Source organism: Octodon degus, unplaced genomic scaffold, assembly GCF_000260255.1.
Source record: "Octodon degus isolate 3935 unplaced genomic scaffold, OctDeg1.0 scaffold00171, whole genome shotgun sequence".
NCBI lineage: Eukaryota > Metazoa > Chordata > Mammalia > Rodentia > Octodontidae > Octodon > Octodon degus.
In genome coordinates, this window is record NW_004524747.1 from 2,926,732 (window position 1) to 2,944,603 (window position 17,872).

The 17,872-nt window shown below is 37.7% G+C and overlaps 1 protein-coding gene across 3 annotated transcripts in view; it reads right to left on the minus strand.

Moving 5' to 3' along the window:
* Positions 1–17,872, minus strand: part of Nox1 (NADPH oxidase 1) — a 25,191-nt gene that overhangs the window by 5,497 nt on the left and 1,822 nt on the right. For 2 of the 3 annotated variants that reach the window (XM_004643337.1, XM_004643335.1), the window contains exons 2-7: positions 10,567–10,662; positions 6,264–6,374; positions 5,955–6,039; positions 5,478–5,629; positions 5,193–5,374; positions 4,974–5,106 (exon numbers count right to left, since the gene is read on the minus strand). In XM_004643337.1, coding sequence (XP_004643394.1) covers positions 4,974–5,106; positions 5,193–5,374; positions 5,478–5,629; positions 5,955–6,039; positions 6,264–6,374; positions 10,567–10,662 — 759 coding nt within the window. The remainder of the gene's footprint in view (positions 1–4,973; positions 5,107–5,192; positions 5,375–5,477; positions 5,630–5,954; positions 6,040–6,263; positions 6,375–10,566; positions 10,663–17,872) is intronic. The other variant, XM_004643336.1, reaches the window with a different exon arrangement.

A 17,872-nucleotide genomic window follows, 5' to 3' on the forward strand; every position in this document is an offset into this window, starting at 1 on the left:
AAATCTAAGAGTATCTTCCCAGACAATTTTGTCCAATCTGAGAAACAGCAGAGAATGTAAATGTATAAAATCAGATAGTTAAAAACAAAACAAACAGGGGCTGGGGAGATGGCTCAGTGGAATAAGTGCTTCTCTGGTGAGCGCAAGAGCCTGAGTTCAATCCCTGGTCCCACCAAAACAAAACAAACAAACAAACAAAAACCAAAACAAACAAAGTATGAGACTGATAGCTCTTAGGAACAAGAAAATAGAAAACTTGATCCTTAATTCATCCTCTTTTCTTAGGTGCTCAAAACACTTAGCACAATAATGTGTTTTTATATTGTCTATATTTTTTACTACCCCTCAATGCTTTTTGGTGTACTATATGGAGAGATCTACTAAAATACATTCCTAGCAATAATAAGTCATGTCCTCTCTTGTATGGTTGTTTAGGTGTAATACATTGGAACTGTACTGAATGAAGTATCTTCTACTTCAGGTAAATAACTTCCTTGGGTATCTCAGAGGAGGGATGGGGCTAGTATAACTGGGAGTGGGCATTACACAATTTGATGTTGCATTTTATTTGGGAATAAGTTCCCAGTTGGATCAGAATACATGAAGAAAAAGTACTTGAATAAATAATAATGTGGAAAAATATTTGCCTCAAAAATAGAGAAACGAATGTTAAAACAGGATGGTATTTTAATGTCTTAAATTAAAAAACACCTTTAAACAATACAGTAGTACCTAGGCACTCATTTTTAACTGGGTCTAAGAGGCACTGAAAGTACCAAACACATTATTTTGACTAGGAAGCATAGTGAGTCTCCAGGCCATGGGCAGACACAAGTTGTTGCTTGTGCATCAAGTACCAAACAAACACAGTAGTGGGGTAATATTTTCAAATCAAAATGTATTGAATACCAAATTCCACAAGTTTTAAAACGATCTAGCACCAAGGTATGACTGTAAATGGCCAGAAATAACTGAGATCCATGGAAACGCACACGTGCAACTTGTGAATGTTCAAACCTGCAGAGTCTTCCCTGCAGGTAATTTGGCAGTATCTCAGAGCAGTCTCAAAGTTATGCTCTTTGGCCCTGGAATTTCACTTGTAGGAAATAACAGACTAAGTTGTGCACATAGCACATTAATACAGTAATGCTCACAATATTTACTAAGAGAAATATTGACAATAATTTATATATCAAAATAGAGAAATAAAAGGTAGGTAATGGGAAGTAGATATTTTGCAGAAAGAAAGTGGACCAAGAATTGGACGGGGAGGGAGGAGAAACAGATGAAAAAACAATGAAGATGTTAATATGTATGTGTACCAGTACCCCGAGAGGAATATTATCATTATGTACTGCAAATTAATAAATCTCAAATCCTAAAAGATGATATATAAAATTGTTTTAAAGCCAGTGTCTCAGAAGAATACTTGACAACAAACAGCATCCACCTAGAGAGTCACCATCTCTAGGTGGTAGACCCCTATAATTTTTAATTTATTTCTAAATCTTTTTCTGTATATTTAAAATTTTTCTGCAATAAATTTTTCTATTTTTCTAATTAGGGGGATGTGGAGAGAGTATTTTTAAAATGTGTATGGAAAAGCCAAAGCAATATGTTCTAATGGAAACACTCTGGTATACACTCCCTTAAAATATTCCGTGATGAATCAAAGCAACCATTGTATTTTTCCCTATGAATAGGCCATGTCTAACTTAGTAATAGGTGGGGGAAAATGGAAGTTGATGGGAAAGGTAAGACAGAGTATTCACCATCTTAGCTAGTAAACTTAATTTTACTTAGGTAGGTTCCTGTCTTTAAAGTCTTCATTATTGTTTTTGTGGGTTTTGTTTCTTTACTGTTTTTCTTTGCAGAACCAGGGATTGAACTCAGGCTCTTGTGCTTGCCAGGGAAGCGCTTATTCCACTGAGCCATCTCCCCGGCCCCTCTTCATTGTGTTTTTGTAATACTGAGAATTAAAACCTGGACCTTCCCATAGAGATGTATTCCCAGACCTTTCACATTTTTATTTTGTGACAGGACCTCACTAAGACACTAAATTGCCCAGGCTTTGCTTGGTTTTGTAATTCTCCCAGGCTGCCTGGATTACAGGCTTGCCCACCACACCCAGTTTAAAGTTCTCTATACTAGCCAGATAATACAAAAGGTTTCAGTTGTAATCTTATAATTTCCTCTGATTTTTAGAAATAAAATATTCCATTAACATGTGCCAACTATGCTGCCTCAAAAATTACATTACTACTAGTAGTTAGCAGTAGGAGTAGTAGCAGTAGTGCTACTTACTATTGGCTCCAGGCATCTAACCCAGGGTCTTGGTCACACTAAGCACTTGCTCTTCCATGAACTACAAATTATTTTTAAATAGTAAGTTTTCATTCATGTCCTGGATAATGATATTTTTCTATCAACAACAGATTAAATGTATGACAGTGGGACTATAAGGATGTACCACCTAATGGTGTCATGGCCATCTTAGTTGGTGTAATTATACTCTGTGATGGTCATATAATGATGAAATCACCAAACAAGGCATTTCTTGGAACATATCCTCATCGTTAATCACATGTGACTGACTGTAGATGATACAAAATTCCAAAGTACAGAACAGTATACGGTGAAAATAAAGCTACTTTTCATTCCTCCTCTCAAATTCCCCTGAGGCCATCAGCATTATTATTGTGTGAATTTTCTGGAGAATATCCATTTAGGTGATGCTTTCTTTTTTTCTTTTTCTTTTCTTTTTTTTTTTCTTTTTTTTTGGCTGGCTCAGGCTGCCATAAGGGTGGGTCTGGTAAGGCATGGGGAGCTGGGGATCAAACCACAGCCCCTGAGGCTGACTGGGTTTGCCCCAGCAGGCGCTTAAACAAGTGAACTAACCCACAAGCCCCCAGGTGATCTTTTTCATTTGATTGAAGGCAAGCAATACACATTACTTTGTCCTTTTACATTTAATGTCTTGGAAACTGAATGGACCTTATTAGTACTTATAAAGCTGCCTCTTTCTTTTCCTGATAAATGTTCCATTGTATGAAAATCCTATAATTTAACTAGTCTCCAATTACTGGGCACTTGTTTATTTTCTTTGTTGTTCTATCAAGCAGTACACACTAAAAAAAACTAATATATATAGTTAACATTCATACAAGTATATTTATGAAATAAACTCTTATAAGTACAATTTGAAATTTTGATGGATGCTGCCAAACCACCCCCTCTACAGACAGCAGTAAAGGTTTATGCTTTCACCAGCAATGCAGAAAAGCATATATGTTAGCTAACTTTTTGGTTTTTACTAATCTGTTAAGCTTGTTTAAAGTCTTGTAGTTTTATTTTTCATATCTTATAAGTTCATGAATAAGATTACTTAGTATTTCATATATTTAATATTAAGATATTACTATTTTTGTTATTATTATGTTCATGTCTTTTACATCTTTTTTTTGTGGAACCGGGAATTGAACTCAGGCCTTGTGTTTGCCAGGTAAGCACTTATTCCACTGAGCCATCTCCCCGGCCCCTCTTTTACATCTTTTTAAAAACTAGAAATTACTCCAGGCTCTGTTTGTGAGTTGTAAAATTTTTTCCTATTTAGTAATTTGTCATCTATTTTGCTCTGTCTAATTTTGTTTTTGAGACAGGGTTTTCTTGCTCAGTTCAGGCTGGTTAGAACTCACTATGTAGCTCAGACTGACTTTGATCTCACAGAGATCCTCCTGCCTCAGCCTCTTGAGTGCTGGGATTATAGGCATGCACCACGTTGCCCAACCTGGGAATTTTTTTGTGTTAGATATTTTTTCTCTTTCTAAATGAAAGTTTCAACTATTATTCTTAGTCCTACACCTGATTAAAGAGTTTAATCATCCTCAAGGCACTAGAAACCAAACTTCTGTTTCATCTATGCTGCAATATAACTATTTTATGAGCAATCAAAGGTAAATTAGAATACTTTGCAGTGTTACAAGTTCCCTAGAACTCCATTTCTTAACCCTCCACTGTCTAATAATAGTTTCAAGCAAGCATGTTATAGCACCAGGGAAATCCCACTTTAAGAACTTTTTTTGCCAAGAAAATTTGGATGGGGTTTCACAGCTGAATTATGGTCAACAGTAGGACTCTGAAAGGCCTAGGCTTGAATTCAAGCCTCACTATGCACTTACTGTGAGTTTTACTTAATCTCTTAGAATCATATTTCCTTTATCTCAAAAGGGAGACAAAAGTAGTATGTATCTCGGGGGTTTTTGCTATATATTTATGGATAATCCACATTACACAGCTCTCATAATGTGAGTTATCACTACTACCTTTTCAGAAGGTCACATAACAAGCAGTTGTTACTATAATCAGCACAACCAAATGGAACTTTAGAAGGCAGATTTTTTTAATCTTTTAGATGTAAGTGGTTTCTCCAAGGTTTTTCCTGCCCAGCATATAACCAACACCCTCTGCTCTACCTAGATTAAAAAAAAAGGAAGAAGAACATGCAAATGCTGGTCCTAAAAGGTTGGAGGCTTGGTAGCAAGCCTGGAGATGTGTGTCATCTCACTGTATTCCCCCTGCCCTGTGGATTACTATAAAAGGCTCTTGCACACGTGGACATGGGGAAATAATAATTTGAAGCAAATGAGGCCTGCTCATCTTCTCAGAGCTAGCTTTGAATAAATCCCTTTTTTCTTTCCACCAAAAATCTATGGCTCCTTTTGATTTGGTTAGCAGTGAACAAATGAGCCTGAGCATGTGGACCCAAGGGGCCACTAACACGATTACTGGCATTTTTTAAAAATCTCCTGTTGGTGGTGATGTTGGATGTTCCTTGAAGTTCAGAACCTTGTGGATATTCTTCACAGTATCCAGTACCTGTACCTAAGCTAATAATGACAATAATAATACAAGAAAAACAATAATAACAGTAACAATCTCAAACAAAGGCCTATCCTTGTCCAGAAGATTTTTACCTCAGGGGCTTTCCCTTCAAATTGAGGATATTTGCAGTCAGAGTCATCATCACCCCACTTCTCATAATACTGTGCACAGTTGTGTGGATGACTCTCGTCCATGCTGTCCTTTGTTTGACCCCGGACAATTCCACTGAAACAGAAGGAAGGACAGTATTGGGTAAAGAACTATGCAATATTTGCTGCTCCAACATAAGAATGAGGGCTTGAAGACCTTACCCAATGCCATGAATTGCTAAGCAGACCATATAGACGACAAAAAGTTGGTGTGTAACCCAGAAGAGCTCAAAATAGTTCCTTCGAATAAACTCCATAGCTGAAGTTACCATGAGAATCAAGGCTAGTGTGCCAATCACTCCAGTGAGACCAGCAATGCTGGTGAATGTCACATACAACACTGTCTGTAAAAGGAGAAATGTCAGGTGGATACAATGTGCATGAAGGATGCCGTGATTTTCTTGCTCATGACCAGATCCCAGATACTTTGCCACTCAGCCAACTCACCGTGTTTGGGGACAAGATGGGATTTAGCCAAGAATCCTTATGTTTCTCATGACGAGATAGGCTGGAGAGAACTGAGGTAAGGGATCCATCTGTGGCCTGTTGGCTTCTGCTGTAGCGTTCAAAGTTAAACAAGTGTGCAATGATGTGAATGGCTAAACAGAAAGATAAGCAGCAACAGCAACACTCAGTGGTTTCAGGAACATTATGACTGGTATGCTCCATCAAAATAAGGCAGTAGTACTGGCAAATGCTGAATCCATAGTAAGTGCCCAACAATTCAGAGCCAGCCGAGGTCTTTTTTTATACCCACTCAGTACCCAAAGGGATAGAATGTAAGTACCTTGAATAAAGGACTGTAGCAGTCCTTGACAAATAGTGCTCGGTCCTCAGTATGCTTTAAATGTTTATATGCATGGGTGAATGAAATGAAATTGTGAATGCCCTGGGGTACACAATTTCATGTTTTGCCTGAGTTACCTGTGAATATGCAGATCATGTATGCCACCAGTTTATGGAAGGTGAGGTTGTGATCCAATGGCTTCCTCAGTGTGCGATTACAAAACTACAAATGTAAAGTGATCAATGTCACATGTCACCAATCAACCCTGTGAAAGTCACTAACCCATAACCAACATGTCTTAGACACATGCTAATGCCCAGCCATTCTTTCCCACCCCTGAGTCACCAAAGGAGGTCTCTTGTTTCCATTCTTAGGGACTCATTGAGCAATCCTACTGAGGGCATCAGGATTAATATGAAATTGGCAAAGGAGAGGCTGGGACTCACTGAGCAGGAGCCTCTGATGAAGGACAGCAGATTTCGACACACAGGAAGAAGGATCAACATGCTGTTAAAGTTCAAGCACTTCGCAGAGGCTCGGGCCACAGCTAACGCCGTCTAGAGCAGAGAAGAGACTGCTGTTTCATCTCACCATCAGGTATTTAACCACCGGCCCAGTCCACCCACTTACTTGTCTGAGCCTACGTATGGACAGAGTTATAGCTTCCCCCCCACCTTCCCTCTCTCAGTAGTCAGTACCATTAGGCCAGGTCTCTGTTTGCAAGCAGACAGAAAATGTGCTGATTTTAATACTGAACTGTGAAATTCCTATAATAATGATTTGGTAATGTTTAAAAATGCATTCACTGATAAGAAATAAGATGATTTAATTATTCTATGCTAGCAAATGTGTTGTATAACTATAATATATGGCAGTGAGCTTTTTGGCTTAATACACTTAATTATGACATTATTTGAATAATAATTAATTTTTTGGTATTTTTTAGGAAAGGGTCTACAGGGTGTTTAGAGTCTCACTACTAGATCAGACTCATAGGGATCTGCCTGTTTTCAGCCTCCCAAGAGCTGGGATTATAGGAGCACACCACCACACCCAGTCTCAATTGCCATCTCAGCATAGCCTGGAGGCGGGGCCAATTATTATTCTTGAAGCAACCTTAAAGATCATATATGCTTTTATATACATTTTAAGTAGACCTCATGTCTAAATTTATAATTACAAATGGTGACTATGATGTCTTTTCTGTATCTCATGTTGCAATTATAAGCATCAAATAATAGCATAATAAAATAAGAAGTGTAACTACTGAAATGCTTTTAAAATATCTTTAAAATTGAGTAAGGTTAGGCAAGGCTAGGAGAACTATTTTTTATTTTTAGTTTTGCAGCGCAGAGGACTGAACCTAGAGCCTCCCAAGTACTCCACTAGCACTTTTTCTCTGAGCTACACCACCACCCTCGAGAAGTTAGAAACTAAAAAGTTTTCAAGCTGATTTTTTTTTTGGTAACCAGTGACATAAATCAAGAACAACTTGTTCTATGTCAGTAGAAACTGTCAGAAAAGGAGATAATAAATTGGAGTTCTATAGAAATAGCCAAGAAACACGCCTGACTAGGTATGGGTTAGACAAAATATGTTCAACTCCATCACAACTATGCCTGACTTCTCATCTCTATGTAAGTGGTCTCTGAGTCTGCTCATGTACTTGGGACTATAGGTGACAGAGTCTGACAATTTTGTAGTCGTACCGGGAGGTGGTGGCAGCAGCTAGGTAATTTTTGTTTTGCTTCAGCTGACTGGCCAGCCTTACATATGTGCCTTATAAAGACTCGCTAAAAAGAGGAGTATGGGTGAGAGTTAATAAATTTAGTTTAATAATTTTCAGTCTTTTCCCAGTAATCTTTAAGGCACAAAAGCTTTTTGTATAACACCCAACCCTAGAAAAACGTGCCATCAATTTGATAAGCCAGGTCAAGATCTGCTTAATGTCCACAGTGTTTTATAATGAAGGCCATGTAGTGCACAAGAGCTGCCCTACTATTTTCCATTTCTAGCTTTTCCACATGACCCATGTTTTCTCCCTCTGCTGAGTCACACTCTGACTGTTTTTGGTAGAGACAGCCTGTTCCATTTCAGAATAAATTTTCTCTGTTCATCTCTGAAATCCTACATTTCCTCATTGGTTCTCACAGCTTGCTTATCTGAGTCACAGAGGTTTCTTAAAGCTAAAATTGGCAAGACAGTTGAAAATACTAAAGTATAATTTCACAGTTCCATATTTTATGGTAGCTATCTGTGTGGGATAAATTGTTTTTAAAGAAAATCTTTTCCCCCCATTGTTTCACATTACAATACCCCACTGAATATCCATTTCTGTATATCAACTCTCACTAATGTTATAATTAAAATGTTCCTGTCATTGTTTTATTAACAGGATTTAAACTCCTTCCGCATCTTGATTCAAGGTGAGTCAAGTTGCCCTCTGTATTCTCCCAAAGAGACCATGAACTTAAGAAATACTGTATGGAAGGATTAAATCAAGTATGGTGCATCAATGCAATAGTGTTATTCTGCTCATCATGTAGTGTTGTGGTGGTAAATGTTTTAACCATGAGCTTTGCCATGGGGAGGGGATTCCAATTTCCAGCATTTACCTATTTTGATGATATAACTACTCCTACAATTCTATGTTGCTTAATCTCATTAAAGACAGCTTATTTACAATTAATTTTTGTAAAATAGAGCTTTGGAGGGGATACAGATGAATGTCCATTTTGTATCTGTGTATTCAAAACGATTAGGATAGATATATAGTTACATTCTCTTAATGAATAGAGGGCTTTGTTCTAATGGTGTTTGTAAATAGGATATCATGTCTGCATCTTGTACAGCAAATAACCACTAGGAAGAATGTATGCAATGTGTTAATTATTGAAACTGTTCTGCCAATTTGGTTTGAAACTGTCTCATTGCTATTTGTTTCTCAATAAAATTATGGAAAAATATAGAGCTTTGGGCTGAGGAGATGGTTCAGTAGAATATGTGCTTCCCTGGCAAGCACAAGGGCCTGAGTTCAATCCCTGGTCCTGCCAAAAAGTAAATAAATAAATAAATAAATAAATAAAACAAATAGAGCTTTAAACATGAAGCATTTGCAGGATATCAGTATGATTCATTTTTCTGCTGCTGATTTTTTGGTCATGAAGTAATCAAGTTCTTAATTATTAGTCACATTTATTGCATCATTCCCTTAATACAAATCTATTTTTAAAACAAATTAGCACTTCCTTCTGTGTGTTTGAGTTTCTGGGTTTTAGTTCCTGAAGGAAGACCAATGATGAATATTTAAGTAGGAAAACAGCAGGGTGAAATAAGCCATGAAGAGAACACTGAAAGTTGTTGTGATCTCAATATGGAACTTTTGATTATGTTGAGTAAAGAAAGAATTTTAAAGGACAAGATGTCTTTATGTACATTGAGTGGCTCTTTGTGGAAAGATATTGGGGGAAAAGGCACTGTTAAATTCAAAGTGATTTAAACAAACCCTTTACTTATTATTGGATACTACTAGAAATGGAAGTCGGGTTTTCTCTTCTAACCAGGTAGGCTGCAGGTACATCAGCCTGGAAAAGAAGCAGCTTTACCTCCGTGTTGGCCTCCACATCCATATGTTCAACCCACCTTCCTCCTGGCTTCTGTTTCTGTGTTTGACCCACGACTACCCCATCCTTCATACTGTTACCTTAACCTGACATCACATTTCTACAGGCTTGCAGCTCATGTGTGCATCTGTGTGTGTGCGTGTGTGTGTGTGTGTGTGTGTGTGTGTGTGTGTTCTACTGGGAACTGAACCCCAGGCTTTCTCATTGAGTTATGCTCCCAGCCCCTTTTTATTTGTATTTTGAGACAGGGTCTTGTTCATTTGCCCTGAAAGGTTCAAATTTGTAATCCTCCTGCCTCAGCCTTCCTGAATGCCAGGGAGGTGTGTGCCAGCATGCCTGGCCTCTTTCTGTAGGCCTTCAATTTTTCAGCAACACTCACCCCAAGCTCCACTAAATATTTTTTTCTATGTGATAGAGAGGTGAAATTAGTCCACAGCAGGGGTTTCACTATGTCTTGGGTTTTTGTTTCTTTTTTCCCTCAAACTCTTAAAGTTGTAAGCAGAAGTCTATAAAACAGATAAAGGCTGTTCTGGCTTAAGTGGGGGCAGGGGCAGGAGCACTGCCTTCTTATCATTCCCTGTAGAAACACCTGAACTTGTGGGAACTAGTTTGAAAATCAATACCTAATAGTTTTCTTTAGTGAATGTTTTTCTTATGTGGCCAGGGGAGTAAACCCTAGATAGAGTTGTCAGATTAACTAAGTAAACATACAAGATGTCTAGCCAAATTTGAACTTCGGATTTTAAGAAAGTGAATATATTTTATCTCTATGTTCCATGCAATATTTCAAACATACTTATATCAAAAATGATTCTTGATCAAGAATTCAAATCTAAAATTCCTTTATTTTTCTGGCAATGGTATCCATGGAAGAAAACAGAGCAGCACATTACAAAGGATCCAGAATCAGAAATTTGCAAAAGAAAAAGAAGCCAAAAGCAATGACACATAGCTCTAAGTTCAGCTACACAAGAAGCTAAGGTAAGAGTTCTAGGCTAGTCTGGGCAGTTTGGCAAAATTTTGTTTCAAAAATAGAGAGGGAAAGAGAGAGAGAGAGAGAGAGAGAGAGAGAGAGAGAGAGAGAGAGAGAGAGAGAGATTCTCCACATCATATTTGTAATACTCACACCAAGAATTTCTCTTGTGTAATAGTAATTGTCAGACTTCTCATATGTCAGGAATGTTTGTGCAAATAGAAAAGCATTCAGCGCCATCCAAACAAGCTAGAAAAAGAAAACAAGGAATATAGTGAAATTGGGAAGGAGTACCAAAATGATAGGAAATACTGTGATCATCTGGAATATTTTGTATTTATTGGTTTTCATTTGCAATGAATACCACTACACTAGTACCTGAGCTGCTTTTAGGGAGGTTAGGCACCCTGAGATGTGCACTGGATGCTAATGTACAGGGTCAGAAATCTAGGGTCCCTGGGCTAAATCTGAATCTTCACCAGTTTTGCACACACGGTAAATTAGGAATTTTTTGTTTTCTTATTTTTTTTGTCTTTTTGAGACAGGGTCTTGCTATGTAGTTCAGGTTGGCCTACAGCTCACTTTGTACCCCAGGCTAGTCTCAATCTCTTAACAATCCTCCTTCCTCAGCTTCCCAAGTACTGGGATTACAAGGATGTGCCAACATGCCTAGCTATATGTTTTCATATTTTTAAATGGTTAAAGCAGCCAAAGAAGAAGAATATTTCATGACATAAGAAATACATGAAATTCCCATTCCAATGCCCATAGATGAAATAGTATTGGAACTTAGCCACAACACTCATTTCTGTATTGTTTTTGGCTGTTTTCCTGGTACAGTGGTAGAGTGAAGTAGTTGGAATAGTGACTCTGAGATGCCTAAAATGTGTACAAGCTAGCTTTTTATAGAAACATTTATAATTCCTAGCCCATAACTCTTGAAATATTAAATGTAAAAGGTGCCAATAAGTGAATAAGTGGACTCATGAAGAAACAGACAACAAATTTAGCATATGTAATAATACCTACCCCCAAAGGACTAGGTAAACCATTGCCAAATATGCCTGCCCCTTGAAATACACCTTGACACACATTTTCCTGGTTTTAGTATGTGAGTCATGTTTGAAATTACCCTGTTGTTCCTCAGAACTAGTTTCAGCTCTAAAGACTGCATTTGCCTGTCCAAAGCTCTGTTGCTGTGCTGGATAAGGAGAAAATTTGGAACTCATTGCTCAGTTGCCTTAGAGACCAATCAGCAGAGCTCTAACCCAAGTTTGGATGTGCTAGTTTTTAATTCAAAAGATCTGTGTGGCACTAGGATGTTTCTAGAATATGTGCCTACTGCCAGAATGGATAAGAACAATCTCAGACCACTGACTGGTAAATGGCCTTTAGCCTGGGATATGGTTCATTCAGATTCCCCAGATCTGGGCCACTCACAGACCTGTAGCAAAACAGCATAATGACTCTAAGTGTCATAATAGGAGTCAAACTCTTTAGACTCCACTTGTAGCATCACTACTTACTGGCTCTGTCATATTAGACATATACATGATTTCAATTCTCTGATCATAAATTTCTTCACCTGTAAAATAATGATAATATTCCCTTAAATATTTTATGCAATACTGGTTTAGTGGTTATACATATTTTTAGGATTTCTTTGTTATGGAAAGTCTCTACTTCTCCAACAATTTTGAAGGCTAATTTTGCAGGATATAAACACCTAAGTTGAAAATTGTTTTGCTTTACATCTTCAAAAACTTCACTCCGAAACCTCCTGCCCTTTGAGACTTGTGCTGAGAAATGTACTATAATTATAACATGGTTGCCTTGCTAAGTAACTTGCTGCTTTTCTTTAACAGTTTTTAGTGTTCTCTCCTTTAAATTTCTGGAACTTTCATTATGATGTGCCATAAAAAAGTTATTTTCTGATTGTGGTTATTTGGGGTTTGCTTTACCTCTTGTACTTGAATTCTTTTCCTATTTGGAAAGTTTTTCATTATGATTTCAGTGAATAAATTTTTATACCTTTTCAGTCATCTTATAATTACTGCTTTATTCCTGTAATGCTGACATTGGCGATTTTTTCAATCATCTGTCAGCTATTAGATCCAGCCTGCGTGCTTTCTAGTCATTTTCAGGGTGTTATTGAGAATGAGAAGCAAGGATGAGGATCACTTAGTCATCTCAATAGACATAAAAAAGTCTGACAAACTCCACCATTCATTCATGATAAATATCCTGAAGGAAATATAAAAGAATCTTATCTCAATTTGATAAAAGCCACACATGACAAACCATTGCTAACATTACGCTAAATGTTAAAAATAAAACTGAATGCTTTTCTTTTAAAAATCAGGAACAAAACAAAGGTATCCTCTACCACCACCCCTATTCATTACTAATACTGGAAACATTAGTCAGAACAATCAAGCAAAAGAAGGATATAAGAGACTCAAACAGGAAAACAAGAAGTCAAACTATCCTTATTTGCAAATGACATGATCTTTTACATAAAAACCCAAAAAAACTTCAATCAAAAGGCTCCTACCAGGGAAGTAATAACCAAATTCACCAATATAGAAGGATATAACATAAACATACAAAAGTCAGTGTAATTCCTATAAACCAAAAAAGAACACACTGAGAAAGAAATTAGATAAACAATCCCAGTCACAATAGCTTCAGAAAATTAAATACTTCAGAACTAACTAATCAAGGAAGTTAAAGACCTCTGTAATTAAAACAATAGCATTCTGAGAAAAGAGATTGAGTAGAACAGTAGAATATGAGAAGACATTCTCTGTTCCTGATATAGCCCATATAGTCAAAATGCCCATACAGTAGTCCCTCGCTGTTTTGCGGCTTGACTTTCCTGGACTCACTGTTTTGCAGAGCTGGCGCAGCATGTGGTGCCAGGGACCGAGCCACGCAGTCCCTGCACTTTGCCTAAGCTTCCCTAAGCAGGTGCTTTATACTGCTGAGCTAGGTTGCCTGCCTTAAAGACTATTTTTTTTTCTGTATCTTAAGGAATGGTCTACAGGGTGTTCAGCATCTCAGTACTAGATCGGATTCATAGTGATTGGCCTGTTTACAGCCTTCCGAGAGCTGGGATTACAGGTGCGTGCCACCATGCCCAGTCTCAATTGCTGTTTCAGCGCTCCCCAGGGGCGGGGCCAGCACGGCAGGCTGCGGTATCGAATCCCCAGCCCCTGGGCCTGCTTGCAGGTGCTTTAATCTGCTGCGCTATTTGGCTGGCCCTTCAAAAACTATTAATCTAAATTATTTATTGCAGATTTTTCACTATATCACAGGATTTTGCAGTACCGTACAACATACGTATGTTGCCAAAATTGCGTGGGTTTATGAGTTTAGAAAATGGTTAAGAATGTTAGAAATGTTTTTAAAAGTGTGGGGAAGGTTTAGAAAGGCTATATATACATACACACACACACACACACACACACACACATATATATATATATATATGTATCAACACTACTTCACTGATTTTTCACTTATCGCATGGATGTCTGGAACATAACCTTCTCGATAAGTGAAGTACCACAGTATTACCACAACTGATATATAGATTTAATGAAATTCCAATAAAAATACCAACAGAATTCCTTACAGAAATAGAATAAATAATCTGAATATTTATATGGAAAAAGAAGAGACGCAGAGCAGCAAGAGCAATCCTGGTGCAATAAGAGCAATCAGGAAGCATCGCCATCCTAGATTTCAAGTTTTATGAAAGACACAGTGATAAAAACTGCATAGTGCTCACACAAAAACAGAGAAGTAGATCAGTGGCACAGAACAGAGGGCGCAGGAACGCTGAGCCATTTGCTTTTTGACAAAGGGTCGAGAATATATGCAACAGGGTCCTGAGTTCAATCCCCTGTACCACAAAAAAAAAAAAAAAAAGAATATATGGTGGAAAAAAGATAGCCTCCTTAAAAAATCATGCAGGGAAAACTAGTTGCTCAGTGCAGAACTAATCTAGATCTACATCTCTCACCCTGCACTAAAACAAAATAAAAACGGATCAAAGAGCTAAATAGTAAGACAGAAACACTGAATCTGCTGGAAGATAAAATAAAACTCTTGAAAACATAGACATAGGCAAAGATTTTCTGAACAAAACACTAATAGTGCAAAATATAACACTAAGAATCAATGGATGGGATTATTTCAACTTAAAATGCTTCTGTACAGCAAAGGACCAACCAACACAGTGAAGTAACAACCTACAGAAAGGGAAAAACATTTTACTAGCTCTTCCTTGAATCAAGGACTAGTATATAGAGTATATAAAGAATGAAAAATATTATGTTCCCCAAAATAAAAGTCACAATCAAAAGCTGGGCAGTTAAAATGAATACACATTTTTTTAAAAATTATTTTTTATTTTAGGGAAGGGTCTAGAGGGTGCTCAGGGTCTCACTACTAGATCGGACACGTAGTGCTCCGCCTGTTTACAGCCTCCCAAGAGCTGGGATTACAGACACACACCACCATGCCCAATCTGAATTGCCGACTCAGTGCACCCCGGGGGTGGGGCTGGCATGGCAGGCGGGAGGATTGAGTCCCTGGGCCCTGGGCCTGCTTGCAGGCGCTTTAATCCGCTGAGCTATTTGGCCGGCCCTGAAGACACATTTCTTAAAAAGAAGTATGGTGCCCAAAAAGTACCTGAAAAAAATTTTCAACAACTTCGTCCTTTAGAAAAATGCAAATTAAAAAAACCCTGAAATTTCATCTTACTCCAAAAATAATAGCTATCACCATAAAATCAAAACCAAGAAAGGCAAAAAAAAGGGGGGGAGGGAGATGGTTCAGTGGAATAATTGCTTCCCTGGCAAGCGCAAGGGCCTGAGTTCAATCCCCGGTTCCGAAAACAAAAACAAAAACAACAAGAAAGGCTAGTGAGGTTGTGAGGGGAAATAAATCCCTCTCCATTGTTGCTGGGAAAGCAAACTAGTACAAGCACTATGCAAATCAGTATGGAGCTTCTTCCAAAAATTAAAGATAAAAATTCAATTTGAAACAGTGGTACCTCTTCTGAGTATCTTCTCAAAAGAGTTAAAGACATCATGTTAGATTGATACATGCATACCTATATTTATAGCAGCAGAACTCACAGTAGCTAAATCTCAGCAAGAGCCTATATTTCCATCAACAGATTTATGGATGAAGAAAACGTGGTATTCCTACACAATAGAGTACCAGTCTGCCATAAAGAAGGATGAGGTTGAGTCATTTGTAGAAAAATGACTACACCTTGAGATCATAATGCTAAGCGAAATAAGTCAGATACCAAAGGTTAAACATCATGTGGCTTCTCTTGTATGAGAAACCCAAACAATAAATAATCCAAAGAGCAATGTAGAACATAGATTATAGGAGAGAGATTGACTCTTTGTGGATAGAAAGGGAATTTATGGATAGAGGAAGAAGAGATGGAGTGATGGGGAACAAAAATAGAAATGAGCTGAGATGTACATAGGTACTAACTCCTTATGATGAATGTATTCATTGTGCATTGAAAACATGTCCTCTTAAAAATTCTAAAAGGCAAAGATAGTAACAAGATCTACCCCACAGCAATGCTGTGATTTTTATATGAAATAATGGCTAAAAATGATTAATGCAATGCTTAGTGCATACTAAAAGCTCAGTAAACACTGACTCCTGAGGTGTACATTTCCCAAAATGGCCTTACCAATTTTTTCCTACCTCCTCTGCTCAGAATCTTTTTTCAGAATTGTCTTTTGCCACTAATGAATAAAGAGAATTAAAAGCCACAGACACTTCATTTGAAGACAGGGGACAAGAGCTCAAGAATCAAAAGGGATACAGGATTAAAACGTTCTGTATCAGTCTGTCATCAATAGTAAACAAGGTAAATTATGAAATACAGTGACATCTGCAAATAAGGAATTCCATTTCATCCCTTGGTCATCATTTCCTCCATTATGGATGGAAAGGAAGGTGAAGTACAAGACCTGGAAGAAAGGCAGATTGGAACTATTTTTGAATTTTTTTTCATTTAATAAATAGTGCACAGGACTATTTGTCAGAGATAGCAAAAAGTCTGAGCCTGCCTGCAGAGGTATTTCACACCTAGAAAGTTAAAGGTGAGGCAACACCATGGGTGATCAAATTCTTTAGCAAAAAGTAAACAAATACAATGAGAGGGATAGAAAAAAATGGACTTTGGAGCTAGAGACACCTTTATATCTGTGGATAGTCACTTCATTAATCCTTTGTTCCACCACAGGCATACCTGCCACTTCTTCCACTAAATGGAAATTTAAATCTAGGAAGAATAAATAATTTGATCAGTATCACTCAATACTGAGTGAATTTAAACTACTGGCCGGGTTCCCTGTCTCCTAATCTAATACTCTTTTCATTATAGTGCAAAAGGAACTATAATATACTATATTGATTTATTAAAAATATGAGTCATGGCACTTGCCTAGCAAAAAACTCTGTTTCAATCACCAGAATAAATTATCTATTATCTGTCTTCCTTCCTTCCTTTCTCCAAATCGTGAAATAAAACTGATGAAAGAAGCACATTAAATGCAAAACAAACAACTTTCTAGGAACCCTATACTTGGCACACCTGAGTAGCCCTTTATAAGAAAGACAAAGAGCCCTAGAAGTAATGAATGAAGTTCTGGGAAAACCATAAAAAAAGGATGCAGGGAGCCCCAGACTTAGGTGTGGGTCAGAAGCAGAAGAATGAGAGTGGAGAAACACGTGTGTGTGTGTGTGTGTGTGTGTGTGTGTGTGTGTTATAAGGAAGGGACTGTGCATAGGTGGGGTAGTAGAAAAGTTCTGGCATGAACAACAGAGAACTTGGTTTAAGTGTTAGCCCATCAATCAGTTCACTGTGTGACATCTGAATCATTTTCTGTTTTTACAAAATCTAGAACTTTGTTTATATATGCACTATGCAATACTGTGGCCACTACCCACGTACAGCTACTGAGCACTTAAAACCTGGCTACTTCTAATTGAGATGTGCCGTGAGTATATAATACACATAGGCTATCAGTGACTTCGAAAAAAATATATAATCTCAATTTTTTTTTGGGGGGGGTACCAGGAGTTGAACTCAGGACCTTGCACTTGCCAGGCAGGAGCTTATATCACTGAGCTATATCCCCAGCCCCACTCAATGTTTTTAATGTGGGTCTTCTGCAGAAGCCCCAATACTATTATGAACTACTGGACTCTTTTAGAATAGTTTGCTGAGTTTACACACCTATAATATTTACATGATGGAACTCTTGTTGCACAGGTCCTGCTTTACCTTGGTCTTAACCATCCAGTAGAAAAGTATAAAGATGAAATATAGGAAATAAAGCCATGCTGTTAAGTTGAGCTGTGGGGGACTCAGGTCAGTAATTTCTGACATTGCCAGTTAAACAGAAGACCCCAA